Genomic DNA, 23,591 nt, shown 5'->3' on the forward strand with positions numbered 1-23,591 from the left:
TTTTATTAAACTTAGAAGGATCAACTAGAATAATTTACATACATTTGTTTATAAATCTCGTGGGAGAAAACCGTATAGGATAAGGTGTCGTACCTTGGATCATTCTTCAAATATTAAGATTTGATTGAATTTGATTTAAGTACTATCATTAGTTGTCGTTGCACTCATCCCACAGCGCTATCCAGGGGAAGGGCGAGTCGAGCAACCACCCAGTGCAGCAAAAATGTGGGCCAATATACCCTCAAAATCTGTTATACAGTAATCTCGATAATCGGTACTCGATAAAATCAGGGCTATTCCGAAAACTGTGGTTTTAAGGAAAAATTCGTTGTAATTTATAAATAAAATAAAACACTGAAAAACACCATTGGAATTTATATATTTAAGCAACACTGTACATATAATGCATAAAAGCTTTTTTAAGCTGACATATATGCTTGAAACTTGAAAAATAGCTTATCGATAAAACAGCTTCCAGCGAAAAATGTTGGGTTTGTAGGCGCACATCTTACGCGTGACATTACGCGTGACCTAGGTTTTCAAGCTCCCGTTACTCCACAACTGGTAATCGATAGATGAACACTTTAAATTAGAAATATGTAATTGAATAAAAAAGTTACATTTTGTGTTCGAAACATTTTTCCGTAAACCTTACAGATAAGGCAAAAACAGATTAAAAACTTGTACCCAAAATTGTTTTTTTGTATCAAATTATTCGTTTATTCGGTTATTTCGTTTCGCCGGGATGATGCCAACAAATCCATTAAACACGAGCTCACTCGTTTAGTTCGAAAAGCTGATAGACAAGTCGAAATTTTGTACGGATTATTTCAGTTAATCAGACTACCGTACTACCGAACGTGTTACTTTAACCGCATATTACGTTAGCAGTACTTAGTATAAAAATTCACTCACCATATTATTTGATCATATGTCAGCATTTGATCAAGACAGCAACTGAATGAACAGTTAACTTAGTCGAACTTACCGTGTGATTTTTTTTTAAAATTAGTTTGAATTTTTTAGTAAATTTATCCTTTACTGATTATTATTTCCAAGAACTATTGTGCTTTCACATTCTCCCAAAATTACTGCTTATTCTTGGTTATTGTACTAAGCCATATTTAATTTTAAATTTAGAATAAAATGTTGAAGAGGTAAAGTTTGAATAGACGTATCGTCATGAACCTAGAATCAAAGCAACGCGCTGTACCACTACTTGCTTTTATAGGTTATCATTAATAGGTTAGCTCGATGAATGTAGAGAAAAAGAAATCTTATTCAAACTGAGCCGGTGAAAAGAGAGGTGGTTATTGTTACATAGCATGTAAGGATAATGGGGCTTCCAGGAAAGACTATTTCCATTTTTAACGGTAAAATAACATATAAATGTAAATTTTTATCCAAGGTATGACATACTATCCTATATCCTACAATAAACCTAAGAACTATTTACATTTGAATAAATCCTTCACTATATCGAAATATATGACAGAACAATGGAAGTGCGTCTACAAAGGGTTAAATTTATGATCATATTATTTAAATTTCTTAAAATAACATTAATTTGAACGATAAAGTTTTAATACTTCTGACATAGACACAGAAAAAGGTATTTCAAGGTCATATATTGGCTTTCCTGCATTATTAATGTATAAACACTTACTTTTATACTCGATTCTCTCAATTTTATTCATCAAGTATAGTAAAGATACTCAAGTAAATTTATTTAGTCCTTCTTGACTACAAAGTGTAAATAAATATGTGGAGAATGTGGAGAACATATAATCTTATCAAAATCCTGACCACAGAATATATGATGAAGTATCCTCGACATCTTTGATAATGGTCTCGTGTTTATAATGTGTCCTGCTTGAATATAATATAGTCCATATCTATAAAAGCATTAAACAAGGTGATCCAATAACACAGATATCTTCTACTATGTCCTGGAAAGGGTCATTAAAAATTGCTATTGGGAGGAAAAGTCGATTAAAGTAACCTGAGAGTTTTTAAGGAATCTCAGATTCGTGGATTTAAGAATCTATGCACATAATTCTTTAGACATACAAGTTACACTGAACGAACTAAAGGTAGAAATTACAAAGGATTGGCCTATTTAAGTAAAATTATTACAAATGGTCAACATATTCATAGGCAACCAGTATGTAGAAGAAGCTGTATATCTTGGTCAAATAATCTCGTTCAAAGACAAAACGAACAAAGAAATTGAACGTAGATGCATAGCTGCGTGGAAAAATTACTGGTCTCTTAAAGAACTAGGAATTTCACTTTTTTCCATGTATACTGTAGTCAATAACTTTCTTTTAACGTATATGCGAAAACATGAAATTTGATTTAATTTGATGCTATGACACGTTAGGCTTGGATAGGATAAAGTGGCTTTCATGGAGTGAGACACACTTAGACCTAAACGTTGTGATACCGAAAAAGGGTTGGCCCATCCTCGGTCACTACTGATTGAAACCTTTGAAGCTGTTTGAGAACAGCAGAATTGCTTTGACGTCAATGAACTTAAAGTCGAAGAGATCTCCAAAGAAACTCTGCCTTAAGTGACCCCACCTCCTCATAACAAGAGTTGGGCAGTGACAAAGAAGATAAGACTGCGAACGTTCCTGCAATAATAGTGATACACTGTCAGGCGCAGGTGTTCACCGTGCCTCCCGCTTAACCAGCGGCCCATAATAGCCGCAACAATTTTTTCTTATAGAAGCCGTTGGAAGCGATACAAAATTTTCTGAACGCCTACGTTTGTACTCCGAACTTCCGCGGTTTTACGATAATTGGAAGTAGATAAAAAGTAAGATTCAAGATTTTTTTAAATTTTAAGCGTTACAGATCAACCTGATAAAAGTGTGTTAATAATAATAAAAATGCCTTTATTATACTAGGCACAAAAAAAATATGTTGAAAATATTTTGATATTATTTGAGATATTTTTATTTTGATCTTTTCACCCTCATCAAAGGTACACACAAAAAAACTGAAAGTGTAACGTCTGTGTAAAAACATTTATATTGAGACCTCGTTCAAATATTCAAAACATAAATAGAATTTTTTTTATCATTTCAAAAAATAATATACTAATACAGTAACCTTGTCGCTTAAAGACACGGGGTAGTCTGCATCAAATCCGCTGAACGCAAAGTTGTCAAAAATCGAAAAATCGTGAAAATTTTGGATTTTGGCGATTATAACCCTAAAGAACATGAAACTTTTCAGAACGTTTTTAAAGTAGACTAAATTGGCTACAATATGAGACGAGAATGGACACTGTAGACCCAATGTTTTCGAGATAAAGCCTGTGTACAGCAAAGCTGACGTCAAACACGGTAGTTATGATTTTTAGCAGACTTGTTTATGTTGCTGTCCTAATAAATAATCCAAGTTTGTGACCTTGAGGATGGAACAATTTCTCTAAATCTTTTGTTGTTGTGTTAATTATTGTCAGTAAAAAGTTTGTATGAAAGAAAAAATTAAGGAAGTTGAGCGGACCCTTCGAATATTTAAGAAAAAGTAACAAATGTAATTAATAGTGGAAACGCATATAAATAATGCATTATATTACCTTTTTTTAGGCAGGTCCACACGCTACCTTTTGCACAACCTATATATATCTGCATATTTCGCTCAGTTTTGTCTGATATCATCATGAAGGAGGTACTATAGTGGTCAATTTTGTCACGATGCTTTACTACAAAAAAAAATGAAACGTCTCAGAAGTACCCAGCGTTCCTAGTGGTCGTGGTAGTGGCTTCTTAAAAAGCAGAAATCTTTTCCATTTAAGGTTACTGCGTGAGTTACATGATGAATCTAATGATTGGCGAAACATCTTGAGAATAGACATAGGTACGTATACTTATTTATTGGAATTCCTGAAACCGCATATCATCAAAGAAAATACTTGTATGAGGACAGAAATATCACCACATGAAAGTCACCATTTTCACCGATTTTCTTCGGTTATTCATCCTCCCAGTTATTGTCTTGCTCACCTGAATTCCTACGACTCATTATAGGAGAGGTACCGGGAGAAGGGCCATATTTTCGGATCATATAAACAATGGTGGGTCCATACACCCGATATCTGAGAGGGGTCAGAAATTTTAAGGTCTCAAAATTTATTTGCTTATAAGTTATTTACCTGTAATTTTGATCTTTTCTCCACTGTCTTTATAAAGTTCTCACACTCAGTCGTCTCCATTACTACGGCTTACCTTAAACACATTTTTAATTTTTATATTGCCAAGCTTAGTACGCAACAAAGACGAATTTGGACATTTGTCGATCCATTTGTCTTTGTTGCATACTAAGCTTGGTCCTATTTTTTTAATGTTATCCAAGTTTAGCATCCATATAGTAAGACTGGTGTTATTGCGGTATCAAAAACTATGCATTTAATTGATTGAGGAAGATTGGTGTTAAAGAATCCGAAAAAGAAAAGAAAAGACACGAAAAATATGAAAATACAGGACGCTGCTTTTATATCGAAGAAATTCAAATAATGGCTGGGCAGGATATTTGATGAAAAGACAAAAGGTAGTCCAAGTTATATACTGAATGGTTTGTCTTAAACGAACGTTATGGAAAGAAGTCAAAAATATTGCCAACCTAGACGACTTTCATATACATGAACCATGATCATCATCTGTTCAAACCCCCTTTTCATATACAAATTAGCTTTAAAATACGATGAATTGGAAAACGAAGTAAATGTTATTATGCGAAGCAAATAAAAATGTCATGGAAATGATTCTTCATATATTTTAAATCTTGTTACAAAGTTAAAATGAATTGAATAAAATAAATGAAGAAGTAAAAACCAAAGCACCACAGAAAATAAATTTTTCTTTTATATACAAATGATAAGTAATACTGGTAACATGATCAAAGTAGGTAAATATAGACATTATGGTCGTTAAGTTTACAGGTGTGCGTAAATACATCTAATTTATCATCCTTGAAATCATGATATAATGATTGGGAAATTTACGTTAAAATAAATACAGTGAGAACTGTCTATATTGTTTTATAACATGATGTTCACAGGACAAGGTGCTAAAAAGTATTGACAAAATCACTAATGACGTCAAGCAGTCAATATGGCAGTCATATGCAGGCTTAAATTTTAACAAAAACGGTAGGGGTCTATGAAATTATAAGACCTAATGATGTAATGGAATTTTTTTAACTAATTTTCTCAATTTTTAAACGTCCGATTGACTTGAAAATTTCCCCTTAACTCTTATTAAGGACCGATGACAATACAATAATTTAAAAACTTTATCTTATGTATCCTAACCAGACTCACCAGGATGCCCGATCGATAATCTTTATTGCTTTAACAATATTATCTTGCAATATTAATAGTACTCTCAACGGCCAGATTGTGTAGTGGTGATGGTATCCTCATCCTTGATGAACTAAACATCCCTTAGGAATTATATTTCCAAATATTTCAGAAAAGTCCGTTAGTGTTACTCTGAAAACTCCTTGAGATACTAAAAGATGTATAAATAGATAATTATCACTAAATATCGTAATTCATTAAAAATTTATACAGAAGAATCTACAAGTGCGTGTTATCATCAGCCAGTCAATGAGGGTCCTAAAAGCGATAATCCTAAAACACCAATTGCAATCATGCAACAAATTCTATAATTCAAAATATTTTCTATTCCTTCGTAACACTAAATATGCCTTAAAACTTTCTTTGGGTTCCCAACCACATCGGAATCGAGGACATTCAAAAGGTTGATATCGCTATCTCTCTAGCTCAAGAAGATGAACGTGATGTAAACATAAAAACTGCTGGAGACCTCATACTTCGTATTAAAAATAAACTTCAATAAAATAGAAATGAAAGTTGGTTAAACATGACGCAATTAAACGCAAATAACAACAAATTAAGGAAGACACCAGAAAAAAACACCAGAAACTATTGGGCAACATCGGACCAGAACAATAGGAAACATGAAGTCCTTGCTCGTTTAAGAAATGGGCATACCAAAATAACCCACATAGAAGACCTCGAGAGAAAATTGCCAATACTGCAATATACCAATAACAGTTGAACATTTTCTAATAAACTGTATACAAGTTCACAATGAAAGACATTCATCTGAACTACCACCCACAAATCTACAAATTCTATGCGACAGACTCCAAACAATGGAAAAACTTTTCAAATTCCTAAAACAAACTAAGTTACTTCAACAAATATCAGAGACCACATCTTCTTAGTTGCATTTGATACTTATTGTATTGTTTAGATAACCACTGTCGTTGAAAAGACAATAACATATTAATAGGCCGTGGGACATGACGGTTTTTTAAAATGAATAATACATACTTGAAACTTCGCGAGAGGCTTCCTTTTGACGAGTGTACCAGACATTCCTCTACGATTTTTTTCAAAAAGGCTGTGTTTTCAAATGGATTTGATGACGTCATATTTGAGCTACCGTTTTAAAAAAACGCAACAAGGAATTTGTCGGACGCTATGATTACTTGATAATAGTAATAATTATTAAACAGTTCAGCAAAAGTGAACCATGTAATATTCAAAAACAAAAATACTCAAGTACGGCATATTGGAGGTGATAGTAAAGCTCGCCGGTGCAGTATTTTTGTCGGACATAATATTTCATTGTTTAATAATGTTATCAAGTGGTCATAATGTCCGAAAAATACCCTGCTGCTTTTTTCAGAACGATAACTTAAATACGATGCCATCATCCTTTGAAAACACAACCTTCTCGAAAAAAATCATAGTGGAAAATTTGGTAGACTCGTCAAAAGGAAGCCACAAAATTTCAAGTATGTATTTATCTTTAAAAAAAACCCAAGGTGACCCACGGTCTATAATAAGTTTAACAAAAAAAAAAAAAAAAATACAAATTCAGCTCGTTTGACAAATAGATGAGTATTTTTTGAGACTTATGTCGTTACTGACTTATCGACTAAAATCGAAAATTTAGGATAATTATCGGCGAATAATTTCTTGAACCACCGAAACTTTTCGTTCAATCACAAAACGAATGTTCAATCTCAGTAAGCAATTAATCAACAAAAAAATGAATCAAATGAAAAATATTCTTCGATTATTACAGGTTTCACTGAGATGAAAACTCGTCAAAAATAGATAAAGTGAAAGTCAGTTGAAACGACATTGAAATTGTCAACAAATTTCATTGTTATTATCAATAGTCGTTATAAGCGATATATATATATATATATTTTTATAATAAAGTGAAAGTATTACTGTATAATTTCAATGACGATTGATTGTTATAACCGATATATGAGTTAATGAGGTTCAAAATAACATTAAAAAACTCAAAATAAAAAGTATAAGCTTCAAAAAAGTATTACGATGGTGTTTTAATATATATAATGGTTGCTATAGCCGATGTCCTTATAGCCGACATTATTGTCGTTATAACGGGTTCGTTGTTATAACCAATGTCGTTATAACCGATTTTGACTCTATTTCTTTCTGTCTGAGTAAAAAAGGTTCACATGTATAGTCTACATAATTCATAAAATATTTACTAAGAAATACTTTGCTTTTAAAGTATTCCTAATTATTTTGGGTTATAAAGAATAAGTTAGGATAAAATGGGAGGAGGGGTAGACATTTAGAAATAAAATGTTTTTTTTTTTGTTTCTTTTGAATATTTTACTAAGGCAATTATCCTTGACTCATAACATATTTTACAAAGACATCTTTTACATTTTAATTTTTGAAGTGGCATTATCTTTTTTTATCAAAAATTTATTATTTATGAAGCTTAAAATGAGCTCGTTTTAATTTATACAGAATTTAATATGTAAATTTTCTCTCGATGGAGCAGTCCTTAAAACATTTAAATACTTAAAATATTAATTTGAAATAAAATAAAGTTCATAAACTTAATCCCCGACCACTACAAAATCAAACTCTAGAAAGTATGAAATCAAGAAAATGTTTTCATCTGAAATTGTTATGATAAGTAAAATCATCATTACAGTCGGAGGACTTCTAAGATTAATACGTTTCCATGGAACGGAAAAGAGTTTCCCCGATGGTAATTTCAGATGAAAATATTTTATTATTTTCATACATTTTAGAGCGTATTTAAATGTTGTAGGGCTGGACTAACGATTTGATTTAAACTATTTTAAAGTTATGATTTCGCAATTTACTTTATCACGAAATGATAACCCCATTATTGCCAAATAAAATGCTTCAGTCGCCCTACAGTCATTACAACAGTTTAACACTTTAAAATACTAATTTGAAGTAAAAAATGTACATTTGAAAAGTGCATATTACGCCCTTTCATTTGATACCTAACACAGTATCATTAAATTAATATTTGTTTTAGTTCATGATTTTATGTTCCCTAGAGAACTCCATATTAAATTTAATGTGACGTCACATAGCCTGTAACCAGTGGGCGATCAAGAAGCTCTCAACGATACCTTATTTGTTAAATTTTAATAATTAGTTTAGAAGTTATGAGGAAACAGATTTTTTTTAGCTCCAGTTAAAAAAGCTTTGTATATTTTTCTATGGCATCGTAGATCCAAACATTACCAACTAATTAAGGGTTATTAACTTTTTATGTAGATATTAAAGGGATTTTCTTGTCTTAACAAGCGAAGAAATTTTCAAAATTTTAAAAACCCCGACAAAATTTTCTGATACGGAACCCTAACCTCACATTTGAAACATATATAAGAACACTCTCCATTAAACTGTCTTTTCCTTAAAGCCTTTTCTAAACTGAGTTTATTTGTAAGATCATCGTAATTTTTTCGATTTTTGGGGTACGGAGCCCTTAATTCGCACTTAAAACATAGCTAATTACCTTTCAAACAAAACCAAAAAAGATCAAAATCGGTTCATCCGGGGGCTACGATGCTACAGACAGACACACAGATGGACACACACGCATAGCCGTCAAACTTATAACACCTCTTTAATTTAGTTCTTGGGTTAAAAATAAGTTCGGTGCATTGAATATACTGAAACTTCCCAACGTTTCAACTCTTATACATATACTGCAGTTTTTGCATTATATTTGCCTGGGATATTGCAGCTCCCAATCAGTTTTTAAAATGTCTTTTTCTGGAGATTATAGATAATCGAATGTGTAATCAAAATAAATTTTGTAGATATTTTCAAATATCTCTAAAATTTGGTACAGGGTCAGCCAATGTAAAAAAAAATTTCAGAAATTGCAATTTTTAAGGTCTTTAACGACTCCAAGATACTATAGATAGAACTGTAATGGCGGTTGAAGTTATAAACATTTGCCTCCATGGTTTGAACAAACAAAAAATCATGAAATTTATTTTATATCATTCACTACTCTAGTTCGTTTGTCAATTGGTACGAATTTCCTTTTTTATTGATGAAGGAAAGGATTGAATAATTCTAGGGATTTTAAAAAAACTTTATAAATACATATTTTTATTAAGAAAATTATATAAATTTTCCAAAAATCACGAAAAATTCTTGGGTCATCGGGCTGTTAATTATTATTTTATCGTTCAAAGTTGCGTGAAAAAAATGATGAATCATATAAGTTATCCTTTTTAACTGGAATTATAAAAAAGTCTAAAGAGTGTGATAAAAAACTATCTAAAATATTTATAAAATCTTGTAGTTTATAATATTACCATAAAAATATAAGGTTGTCGATGATATAAAAACAAAAAACAAAACGACTAAAGTAGGAGTATTTATGATTGAAGAGCGATATCTATATTATCAAATTTATAAGCATCATTTGCACACAATATATTATATATTTTTGTAGTTTTGTTTGTTGCGTGATATTGTAAAGCTAAAAATAACTCATTACTTGACTACAAAGCATGTATTTGGTTTATATGTATGTTCCGTACAATAAACCAAAACTTGTTTACAATACTGTAGGTTTACAATCACCTTAATTATATGCCTTAGATAATGTTTACATCGTCTTCAACCGCCATTACAGTGTTATCTGATTTCTGGCAGATCGTATTAAAGACTTAAAAAATTGCAATTTCTGAAATATTTTTTAATTTAATTGAACGCTTTAAAATTTGGAATTTTTAAAAAGTTTGTACATTTTTTATTCAATTGTCTTCTAATCAAAAGATTCTCAGACATCCTGAAAAAGATATTCTCGATTACTAAAAACTTGGAATTAAAAAAAAAAATGAATGGCATGACGTCTTGGTATAGATCTAAACGTAGTATTTATACCATGTATATGAAATATATCAAGATATACTACGTTTAGTCCCAAGTTTGTAACGCTTCAAAATATTGATGCTACGAACAAAATTTTGGTATATATGTTCATAAAATGACCTAATTCGTTCATTTCCAATTGTCTGTCTGCCTGTCGTCTGTAGTCTGTCGGTCATCACGATTTCTCAAAAATGAAAAGAGATATCAAGCTGAAATTTTTATAGCGTGCTGAGGACGTAAAAAGGGAGGTCGAGTATGTAAATGAGCAACATAGGTCAATTGGGTCTTGGGTCCGTAGGCCATCTTGTAAACCATTAGAGCAAAAGCTTAAATGTAAAAAATGTTCCATATAAAAAAATAAACAATTTTTGTTTGAAACATTTTTTCGTAAACACTGTTTACCCGTGAGAGCGCATATATTATGTGCAAATTGTAGTATTATATATGGGTATATCAGTTATATGTGTGTGACACTGTCTATACATGGTATTTCAGCAATTAACTCAGTCAATTGTTTGTTTTCACTTCTTTATAAATAGTTTTCTGTTTAAAATAGTTGAAATATCAGTTAATGTAAATATTTGTGCACAATACTAACAAAATATATGAAAATTGAATTATTTTTAAATTTCCTGTTGAAAATAAATGACATACATCCGGCTTTATATAGATGCTTACTTATATAGTTTTGTTGTTTGGAATATTTTCCTTTTGAAAAACTATTGTGTGTAACAAGTCACAACTATTTTTAACCTTTCTTTAAAAATTTAAATTTTTATTTTAACAATAAATATCATCTTTAAGACGTTGTTGAAATATATGTCAGCTTGTAACTTGTTATCGTTTCGTTTTGAAGTTAAATAGCGAATAATATTAAACTAAAATTTAAAAGAAACCCCTGTCATAATATCAGGTCCGATTGTAGCTAAATGGATGAGCCGATTTTTGTTTGAAAAGTAGTTCGATCGAGAGTGTTCTTAGCTATGATTCAAGAAATTATTAGTCGGGGGCTTAAAATATTTAAAAAGAGACATTAAACATAAGCTTTTCAGCCCCTTGAGAAATTAGGACATCTGGATCTGTCATCATCCTTATACTGTCACCCTAATTGTCCAAAAATAAAATTATGTTTTTTATTAAGCTGAAACTTAGACTCTTGAACGTCGCATTTTTTTTTTAAATTACCGCTTCCATTAAAAGTGACAAATTTGAAATGTTTAAGTTACATAGCTTCTGACATAAAAAAAATTCATAGCGCAGGAGCTGCGTTAGCTAAGCGAATTAACTCATATATTAAAAAAAACACATTTTTCTTAAAAGCCAATATTGCATTATTAATTTTTTCAAGAATTTTTATTTCGAAAACTAAACGTTCAGAAAAAAAATTCAAAGGTTATTTTTCTGCTTAAAACTGATCAAAAAATATAAAAATATTTTTTATTTAAAAAAAATTGGAATTTTATACTTTTTGCATCTCCCCACCCTTGTTTATCGGTAGATTTTTCTTATTAACGAACTTGAGCTTTCAAATATCAAAAATCTTCTTGATACAAAATTTTATTCAAATCAGACTTAAATTTCAACCGTTAGAGAGTTAACAGACACATAAACTTGATTTTAACGATATAAATTTTATCGATGGCCATTTTTGACATCTATTAGGTAGGATCGATGAACATTTGAAGTTATTTCAAAATTCCATCATCAGTACAAAAACAATAGCTCCATTTTCTTCGAGAATTCGCTAAGAGTCTGTGGTAGACGAATAGCCGAGTAATTACATGATCGCTTTCTACTTATATAAAGAAGAAACCACTAGTAGAAAATTATTTTTTGGAACTTGAATTGGTGTCATTAAAATTCATAATCAGGTTTTCTTGCCCTAATTTCAATATAAATAAAGTAGTTTATTTTATTTATTCATTTCATGCATCTTTTCTGTTGAATATGCAAAAATATAGCTCTTTAAGAAATGTTTTTCAGTGAGTATTCGATGCAGTTAGACTGATATTTTATTTTTTAAGATGTTACTCTATAGAAAAATAGAATTTATGTAATGAAAAATAAAATTTAATTTAGTAAAGCATTCATTTAAAATAAAATTTAATATAAATAGTAATAATAAAATAGTTATATTTTATGTTAACTGTAATAGTTTTATTATTTTATTAAAAATTAAATTAATTATAATTTGAAAATTCATTTTCCAGTTAATTTAATTATAATTCTATTGAAAAACACTTCCTCGAATTCACACATTTGCATGATAATGTGTGAATCAATATATACGAATATTTGTTTTCACATTTATGTAGAGTACGGAAATTTTTTATTTATATACAGGGTGCTAGATGAGTTGGCCATATATGATAAACTTTTGTATTATAAGGTTTACGAAAGGAATTTATTTAACCGACTACAAACAAAAACGGAAGAGGTAATCAATTCGACTGTCTTTTTTTTATGTTTGTTGCCTCAGAACTTTTGACTGGGTGAACCGATTTTGGTGATTCTTTATCTTTTTTAAAGGTGGTGCTTTCCGTTTGGTCCCATTTCACTTTGGTACAGTTCTGACAACGGTATCCATGATAAAACCATTAAAAAGTCTTAAATTTGCATTAAGTATGCACGACAAGAAGACGAATAACTCAATATGGCGCCAACCGATTTCGATTATTCTTTTTTTAGTGAAAAATTAGTTATTGTACTTCATATTCACTAAAAATCGCAAAATAAAAAAAACTTTTAACAAAAAGAAAACCGGCTTCAAAAGAAAAACTTTTCCAAAATATATTAAAATGCACAAAAAAGTAAAAAAATAACGATAATATAATGTAGTTAAAATTATTGTTATTTTTGAAGTCGGTGTCAGCCAAGGAAACAACTCTGACAGAACCGTTTTCTACATTAGCTTGGCTGACACCGACTCCAAAAATAAAAATAATTTTAACTACATTATATTATCGTTATTTTTTTACTTTTTTGTACATTTTAATATATTTTGGAAAAGTTTTCCTTTTGAAGTCGGTTTTCTTTTTGTTAAAAGTTTTTTTTATTCTTTTAAAAAGCTCTGCTTTCAAAAATATTAACATTCAGCTCGTCACTGTTGACATAAAATGTATAGAGTGTCCACAAATTTTGAACAGACCATTTTGAACAGATAATAAAGAAAACGGTTCAAGAAATCACTCCTGAGATATGTAGAAGTGTATTTAAACAATTTTGTAAAAGAACAATTACATGTATGGAAAGCGAAGGTGGATACGTTGAAGCAAAAAAAAACCGAAATCAAGTGAAATAAACAATTGACTGAGTTAATTGTTGAAATACCATGCATAAATTGTGTTGATTACTCTATCACATTGCACATACATATACAATTTATATAATACATACTTACTATACAATTTACGCCTAATTTTCGCCCTCACGGGTAAACAATGATGTTTACAAAAAAATGTTTCAAACAAAAGTTGTTTATATTTTGATAAGGAACATTTTTTACATTTAAGCTTTTGTTCTATCTCTAACGGTTTACAAGATGGGTCCTACGGACCCATAGGTCAAGACCCAATTGACCAATGTTGCTCATTTACGAACTCGACCTCACTTTTTACGTCCTGAGTACACTACAAAAATTTCAGCTTGATATCTTTTTTCGTTTTTGAGTTATCGTGTCCACAAGCGGACGGACGGACGGACAATCGGAAATGGACTAATTAGATGATTCTATGAATACCTATACCAAAATTTTTTTCGTAGCATCAATATTTTTAAGCGTTACAAACTTGGGACTAAACTTAATATACTATGTATATTTCATATATACATGGTATAATAACTGTTTTTACTTACGCCAACAATATAAATTTTAACGTAATGAATGCAAAATAAATGTTCTGTATTAATTATTTTGTAATAAATGTTTCAAATTCGCAAATAAACATTTTAATAACAATGAATGCTTAATTTGGATAATAGATAACGTGTTTTATAATCAGGATTTGCAAAATTTAATTAAAAATTGAAATGATCAAGACATTCCCATTGTTAACAATTGATTCCTAAACAGTTATCATCGGTTTGATTTTGCCTCAACGTATTCACCTTCGCGTTCCATATGCATGTAATTGAACTATTACAAAATTGTTTTAATACACTCCTACATATCTCGGGAGTGATTTTTTCAACCGTTTCCCTTAACATTAGTTCCAAATGGTCTAAATTTCTAAACGATTACTATTCCTATCAAACTTTCTCAATTTGAGGCCACCTTATACATTCTATATCAACAGTGGATAGCTTATTGTTAATATTTTTGAAAGCAGAGCTTCTTATAAAGAATGAATTTTTTTCGTAAACCTTATAATATAAAAGTTTTTTATATGTAGCCAACTTAGCTAGCCACCCTGGATAATAAACTAATCTCTAGTCCGAAAAATAGTTCGGGATTCTGATCTGGACGTCACTAGCAACAAGTGCTAGAATCCCTTAAAAAAACAATTATGCCCTATACTACGATAATTCTCAATCACGTTTACTTACGAATCACGAAATATAACGATTTTACGATTTTATTCGAACGAAAATGGAATTTTGATCCTGTTTATCGTTTCTAAGTAGATACAAAACAACTCATAAAGGGTTTCAGGATTTTTACATATTTTAGGGCAAGGCAGAAGTTACTACGCAAAAGTTTGCGTCTATATACAGAATGGGCCATTTTAACCTACATACCTAAATAGGTCGTTTTGTAGTAAAACAATAAAAAAATATCTTGTAGAGTTTGATAGAGGCCGTCGTGTTCTGACATCAGATTGGACCTAGTAAGAATAACACTTTAAATTAGAAAGTTAATAATAACACGCATAAACAAGTGAAATTTAAAAAATTTTTTAAATCCCCCACAAATTTTCCGGGTACGGAATTCGGTAAACTTGCACTTGAAACATATCTAAGAATTCTCTCCATTAAATTACCTTTTTCGTTCAACACATTTCCAAACTGAGCCAATTTTGAAGATCATCGTCAAATTTTTATTTTTTTTCAGGCACGGAACCCTCAACTCGCACTTGAAGCATAGCTAAGAACACTCTTCATTAAATTACCTTTCAAACGATACAAAAAAAATCAAAATCGGTTCATTCGTTTAGGCGCTACGATGCCACAGACAGACAACAGTCAGTTTTATTGAAAACATTTCTTCGTTCTATTAATAATACAAATTCGCAAAAATTATAATTAATAGTACATAAAAAACGCAACCTGCTCTTACAATTATTTTAAGCTCCCTAACCCCCCCCTCTCACCGTCTCCGAAAAAAAAATTATATATTATAACTAGAGAACGGATAAAGATACAGAGTCGAGTCTGAGCTCAAAATACGAATTTTTGAATTTTCTTCATTTTTGCTATTTAATGTTTACAGCTTTTTTGGATATTTGTTTTTGATAACATTAAGAACCCATTCCCATTGTCGTAAAGTGTGTACCTCAAAAAAGCTAATCTCGTTTTTTGACTGATAAGTGTACCAACCTAAAAGATTACCAATATAGTATAAAATAATTAAAAATGTTTTCATGTATTAATGTTCGTACCTAGTAAATAGTAATGTTCAATTATATTGTAATCAAACTACATAACAGTAGTATGAACAAAGGGACATTAAGTCTAGTTGAATGGAGTTGATTCAATAATACAAGTTTACATACAGTTCCAGAGAACTATGTTAACTACATATCGAACAACTCACATTTACATTACACTGAAAAAAAATTAAAATAATGACAACCTCATCCCGAAGTTAGCCATTTCATGTTGAAATAAAGTAAAAATACTTTTTTTAAACAATTGCCTAACAAGTAAAGCTTTATATTTGCATGTACAATAGAATTTAAAATATGAATTCTTTGATACAAAATCACTAAAGTTAAATAAACAAAATCATTACTTCTTTGAAAGAGATTCATTTTAGTTTAAAGTCTCGCATTTTATTGATGGAAAATAAAATTGTACTTAGTTGGAATATATAATCGTGTAAATATAGCGAACCGATGAATTGAAAGAAAATTTCTTTGCGTTTGCTTCAAATAAAGTATTTGGTTATTATGTTCGCATATCTATCATGTCTAGTCCATATGTAATTGAGCCAACTTCATGAAGATTGTTGTTACCAACTTACAAAAAGTTTGAAATAAACTTATTAATGAATTTTAGAATATATATCATTTTTTGGTATTTATACAGCATCGATAGCGCAGTTTCATAAGCTGTAGACTTAGGCTGTAGACTAAAATCAATAGTAATCCATATGTTGCTGGTTCAAATGTGAGAAATCTTTTTTTTTTTAAATAAACCTATTATTAGGTGTAAACCTTTTATTTTTTTACCTACTCATGTAGTTGTGACAATCACATCACTATTTTGTTATAATATTTATAAGTGGTAGAACCAATCATTAAAAGATTGTTTAAAACTAGGTTGCATTTCGAAACAACAATATTTGAAATATTTTTTGATACGTACGATAGTTGCGATGAGGTTGAGACAACCTCATATCGGTTGGTATTAATTGATTGGAATTTTTTTTTCAGTGTACACATTCATATCTCTTAATTACTACTAGAATATAGACAGACAGTCGTGGACTTAAGGATTTTGTCGCTTTATGCTGATGATTGCTACATATCGTTCTGGCCACATATACAGAGTGTTCCGTGCCTCAACAGACATAGCTTATAAAATCACAATTGCGGACACGTATTAAATCACAATTGCGAGTCCAAAACGGGGAATTGCCTCTTTGGAAAATTCAAGACAATTTCCTGCTTCAAAAAAGGAGGAAGCAAATATCAAATTTAAAAAATAGCAGGACTTAGCCATAATCCATAATACAGTTGACTGTCTCGTAGCTTAAATGAAATATCTCGAAAATTTTGTTGAATAAAACTCAATTTTTCGACCGGTAATTTCCAACATACAAAAAAGACGTTTCTATGAGAAAAAAACTAATTATTTCCGAGGTATTGACTGAAATCGTATACATGGGATAATATCTTGGAGCAAATTCTTTAGTCGGTACGTCAAATAATCGTTTTAAAATTTTCTGATATTTTTTTTTTTTAAGTATAATAAAATTTATTTTATGTGTGTTTTTATACCATGTATATATGTAATATATATCAAGGTATACTAAGTTTAGTCTCAAGTTTGTAACGGTTAAAAATATTGATGGTAGAAACAAAATTTTGATATAGATGTTCAGAAGATCACCTAATTAGTCCATTTTCGATTGTCAGTCCTTCCGTCCGTCTCTGAACACGATAAGTCAAAAATATGTTCACAGACGGACGGAAGGACGAAAGGTATCAAGCTGAAATTTTTACAGCGTACTCAGGACGTAAAAAGTGAGGTAGAGTTCGTAAATCAGTAACATAGGTCAATTGGATCATGGGTCTGTAGAACCCATCTTGTAAACCATTAGCGATAGAATGTAATCCGTTAGAGATAGGACAGAATTTTAAATGTGAAAAATTATCCTTATAAATAATTTACATCTTTTGTTTGTAACATTTGTTCGTAAACATCACTGTTTACCCGTGAGGGTGCAAATTAGGCGCAAATTGTATAAATATGTATTATAGGGTAATATCAATTATGTATGTGTGACATGTATGTATGTATAATGTCACAGTGTAATCAACACTGTCTATACATGGTATTACAATTAACTCAGTCAACTGTTTGTTTTCACAAGTTTAATTATAACGTTCGTATTTTATTTAATAATAACATACCTAATGATATTATAAAATTGCATTATTTTATTTGAAAATTCATACAAAATATTAATGAATAGAATATTCATTTTTCTACATTAATTAGTTTGATTAATTATACTGATATTGATTATATCACGCACGTGTGCACCTTTTTTTGTTATAAAATAATTTATTAAAATAATTTAAATATTTTGAGATTGGAATATATCTGCCTATTCGTTATATCGATGGGCAAGAAAAGTCTGGATCTCGGTGTCACAAGAACTGCAACTTGCAAGATTAAAGACATTTATTGTTATAATTTGAATTTTAATTAATTTGAACTTTGAACTTATTATTTATAACTTGCTCTAAATATTAAAATCATGAAAAAAAAAAATTTTTAATTTTTAAAAAAATTCGTCCGGCAACATAAAAAATGTTTGTCAGTGCAATCGGACTCACACACGGAGGGTTCCGTACCATCGTACAAGATATAACAGTTTGTACTTTTTATTGAAAACTTTTTTAAATGAAAAAAGGTACTTCAGCTACGGAACCCTAAAATCGCAATTGATCAGTTTTAACCAGCTTTTTTAACTCCCCAATCTGAAAGTTATTGTAATGGAATCGATTTTCGAAATCGAAATTTTCAATATATTTTTACGTTTTGTGGTCAGGACAAGGCTTTAACACCAATTTAGAGAAGTAGTATGGGTGTGTGTGTGAGTGAGTGTACGTACGTCTGTGATTTGACAAATAGAGACAACAAATGATACTCAAAGAATTTCATAACATTCGGTCGAGTCGTTTTCTGGACAACAAAGTTTTCTCCTAACTTGCACTCTCGCCAATAAACAGTGTAATATATGTTAATAAGGAATATTTTTTTACCTTTAAACATATAAATGTATTGAAATTTTTTATTATAGTGGAAAGATATTCGTGTGAACCTCAAGGGTCACACCAAACCCATACTGCAACTTGTTCATATAAAATATTATGTACTTTTTATTAAATACTTTTGTAAAAGAAAAAAAGTATAGAACTTTCGGCTATGGAACCCTAAACTCGCGCTTGACTAATAAGAACAGCGGCATTAGTATTACACACTCTGTCAAGCGCAGTCTCAGAATTAGGGTCCCGTTGATTATTCTTTTTTTGTATAGAGCCATAAAAAGAAAGATTTTGAATGCTCTGTGTTTTATATTTTTGAAGAAATGCTTTAAACCCTATGTTTAATATTTCCTAAGAATAACCATGGAATCTGCACATGATACTTTAGTATATCAGAGGGTTCTATTTTTTTGGAGCTTTTAGCGGGTTATATTTTGGTGTAGCTGTACTTTTTTGGTAACATCCTTCATTTATTACATTTATTAACATTTGTTGACACACTTCACTTGTTGACATACTGTATGGTATTAATTACTTATATTTTGTATGGTATTACCATGGATATATACTATAATTACTACATACGTGGGTATTACACCTGTAGTAAACAGTACATTGAATTGTCACCAACTGGCAGATCACATATTATTATGTCATCAAGAGAGAGCGCCAAAAGGACTGCGTTTATACATCTCAAAATTATTCTCTATTTTAAATATTTGTTTACACTTAGTTACAGTATTTTTGAACAATATTTATATTTTTTATTACTTTATAACGGTGTAAACATTGAATTAAAAATATTAAAAAAAAATACATGAATATTCCCTCTTTCTCAATATCTGGAGTAATTTTCAAAAAATCGAAATTTTGTTAATTAATCAGCTTTCAATATTTTGAAAACCAAGGCAGATATCAAAAAATTATATTCTTATTTTTTATTCTTTTATTTTTAAAATTCATCATCAAAATTGCAATTAAGGTACAAATAATTTCAACCCTAAATCAAAAACTGCCTTGGTGCTCGTACTACCTTAAATGCAGTAAAATACCTTTTTTGCTGAAATAATACATTGGCTTCTGGTTGGATTGGAGTTCTTGATTAACGAGAAAGGTGCGTGGAACTTAGTCACTATTTATGGTAAGTGAATATCAAGCTTGCATGTAAGATCAAAACTAAAAGTGCAAGATCAGAACAATGAATGTGCAGGATCGTGGACAAAACCAAGATCTTCGAGTCTAGTGTTTTCCCATTACTATTTGCTACCATCCAACTTTTAGACTATGGGAGAGTATTCTGCGTCCATAACTGTTTATTTTTTCCGATATACAGACGATACTTCAGTTTGATTTGATGCATTGAAACGTAAACATCAATGTACTCGATGCTTCGATGATTCGATGTACATGGAACACATACCCTGTACAATAATTAGAAAAATACGTATTTCCAGATCACTTACCATACAAATATCGTTCATTTTTCTGTTGTTCAGTGAAATCTAACAACGATGACGTCATATATTGTGATGAATCCGATGCCAATGATGGTATTATTGTTGTTATATCCTGATTGTTTTCAACATCTATTGGCATTAAAGTTGTTGTTGTTAATTGAGAAGCAAATTTCCATTTAAAATTTTGCCGTTCATATTGATTATTATACCAATTAATAAAATTTTCTTGATTTTCATTATTATTATTATTATTTGCATTATAATCACGATATAGAATATCTGATAATTTTGTTTTTTCATTTAAATGTCCATAATATGGATTATCTTCCATATAATCATACATTTTTTTTTCTGCCAGTCGATATGTCTATGTGACGTATGGTGTGTTTTTACTCTGGAAAAAATTAAATTACATATTTTATTATAAAATTTAAATAATATGAAAAATGATTTTTTGTGTTTATATTTTTATAATATTATTAAATGGAAATATTTATTTTATTAAATTCTTCTTAAGAAAAAAAAAATTTTATATTTTCTTTTCAGGTTTTAATGTTTTTTATTTGTATATTTTTAAGAGATCGATTTTTTGTTTATTTATATTTTGGTCCAGTTAAACGCTAACGTAGTTTCATTTCATGATCCTTGAAGAGGGTACTTTCGGTAGTGAAAAATAAATAATGAAATTTGAAAAAAGTTAAAATTTATGTAAAAATGTACATATTCTGATTTATAGTCATAAAAGCACATTTTTCTTTTATATTGGTAAAATTAAAAATCGCAATTTTAAACTGTATATCACGTGACCTAAAACGCGGGCAAGTCCTGATGTGATGTCATATCGGTATAAACCATAGACCATCAGTTAGTTCAGTGTAGACAGCTGGGTATAATATATCCATAGATAATAAATATTTATATTTATTATAATTAGTTGTCTTTGAATATATCTGTCAAACTTATCTGTGTTATTTCGTATAATGATCCCGATATTGCGTCACCAAATTAGATGCCCGCGTTTTTGACAGTTTAAAAAAGGTTTAAAGTTTAATTTAAGTTTTTGGCAAGAAAGCGTGTGTATTTCCAAAATAAATTTTTTGTGACTTTTTATTAGCAAAATCAACATTTTGAAGCACTTATACTATATATTCAAATATAGTAGAATACCCTATTCTATAATGACCAATGCACGTATTTTTTCTGCTAGTTACCTAGAATCGTATACGAAGAGACCGGAGCAATTTTAGTTGATATTTCAGAAACTTCGTTCACTTGCAAAAGTTACTATCGTACCAGATTTGCATGTTTTTTTTTCAGTTAAAACAATGGTTCAGTAGGGTTATTCCAATAGAGAGTATCGATGATTTTTTTGTTAGCGTGCTTTAATAAAAGATCATTCATATAATAAATGCCAGAGGAAAATCATTTTTCGAATAACTACAAAAACAACTAAATATAATTAATAAAAAGAATACGCTAGTTGCCTGATGTCGAATTTGCCATAGTACGCATAAAAATGTAAAAAAAGACTTGATAACATAACAAAATTTGAAAGTAAAATTAAATTTGATTAAAAAACGAAGAAGTTATAAGCATTCAAAAACCAGTTTTCTGTCCGCCCGGTGAAAATTCTTCACTAGAAGTGATAAAAAAAAATTTAGTCAACTTCCCTATTTTTATATATTTTCTGCTAGTGGGCTAATCAAAAACTTTCCGAACTCATAGTATAATAAACGACCGTTTTCAGCAACTCCGATTCCAAATTCCTCCATTCTATGTACTGATGCTAAAGCCAATATTGCACCTAACTATACTGGGTGTATCAAAATAAATTGTCAATGAACTATAGGGGTGAAACTTTGAATAGCAAAAATATTTATCGTAAAAATAAAAATTTTTGTTTGAAAGTTTTTGAAAACCCAACAAATTAGCCAGATATTGGACATGGTATGCAAAACTTTGAATGTTTGTTCCTCTGAAGAACTTCCGGATACATATTCCTTTTACACCATAGTACTTGTTTTGGTGTTTCCTATCAAGCCCGAGATTATTGACCATTTACTCTGATACACTCAGTATATTTTTAACTTTTAAATTGTGTGATTGTACCTATACAATAAGTATTAGCGTGGAAAGTGCCCTAACGTATTACACATGCGCTATCGTATGCCTGAATGTAGCATTTTGATGAAAAAAAATTTATCAAAAACAGAATAATAATTTTTTTTCTTTAAGGAGACATAAATTTATGTTTTGTGAACTCGAGTATGTAAAAAAGGATTTTTCTAAAATCTACTTTTTTATTTAAAAATAAATAGCATACATTTTTTTACAATATTAAATACTGCAATAATAGTTTCTACGTCTATGCCTGAACATTTTCTTTATAAACTAATTTTCTGATATGTCAATTACTAAAGCTAATACATTAATTAAAATGTTTGCCCCATAGTTTTTTTTATATTAAAGTAGAAATTTAACGATTCTTATTGGTGGTCAAGTTTTTAATGAAAGAAAAGTAAAATTGTTGTATTTGAAAAAAGAAAATTTTTTCTCTTTACATTTTTTTAGTTTTTAATTATATAATACTAAAAGTTTTTATTAGCCTTATACCAATTTATCGAATATTTACCTACTTTGTAAAATATTTACACTAGACTGTGGTTTATTTATTGTGTAACACCAGGACCGTATCTAATCCAAAAAAATTCGTAGCGCAGGAGCTGAGTTAGCTAAGCGAATTCCCTCAGAGCTGGAAAAAATAACACATTGACTTAAAATCGAGTATTGCATTTCTAATTTTTCAAGAATTTTTATTTCATAAACGAGGCGCCTAGAGAAAAAATCACATTAGTACATTTTTGCGTAAAACTGATCAACAAATACAAAAATAGTTTTAATGTTGAAAAAATGCAAAATTTTGTTATTTGCGCACCCCTACCCCATCCCTTGTTTATCTGTTGATTTTCTCATTAGCGAACTTTACCTTTTAAATACTAAAACCGGTCTTGATATCAAATTTTATTCAAATCGGACTTAAATTGCGGTCGCTAGAGATTTCACATGCATATAAATATATATATTAAGCATGTTTCAAAACTATTTACAACACTACTACTAATGATGGAATTTTCAAAAAATTTCCTTAAATTTCAACGATCCTTCCTAATAGATGTCAAACCTGACCATCGTTTTAAATTTATATATATATATATATATATATAT

The 23,591-nt window shown here is 29.9% G+C and overlaps 1 protein-coding gene across 1 annotated transcript in view; it reads right to left on the reverse strand.

The window, feature by feature from the left end:
• The window catches only part of LOC123300522 (synaptotagmin-15-like), a 61,133-nt gene extending 40,626 nt beyond the window's left edge, over positions 1-20,507 (reverse strand). The window contains exon 1 of the mRNA XM_044883106.1: positions 20,373-20,507. Coding sequence (XP_044739041.1) covers positions 20,373-20,505 — 133 coding nt within the window. The 5' untranslated portion in view covers positions 20,506-20,507. The remainder of the gene's footprint in view (positions 1-20,372) is intronic.
• Positions 20,508-23,591: the final 3,084 nt, after the last annotated feature.

Source organism: Chrysoperla carnea, chromosome 5 (assembly GCF_905475395.1).
Source record: "Chrysoperla carnea chromosome 5, inChrCarn1.1, whole genome shotgun sequence".
Taxonomy (NCBI): domain Eukaryota; kingdom Metazoa; phylum Arthropoda; class Insecta; order Neuroptera; family Chrysopidae; genus Chrysoperla; species Chrysoperla carnea.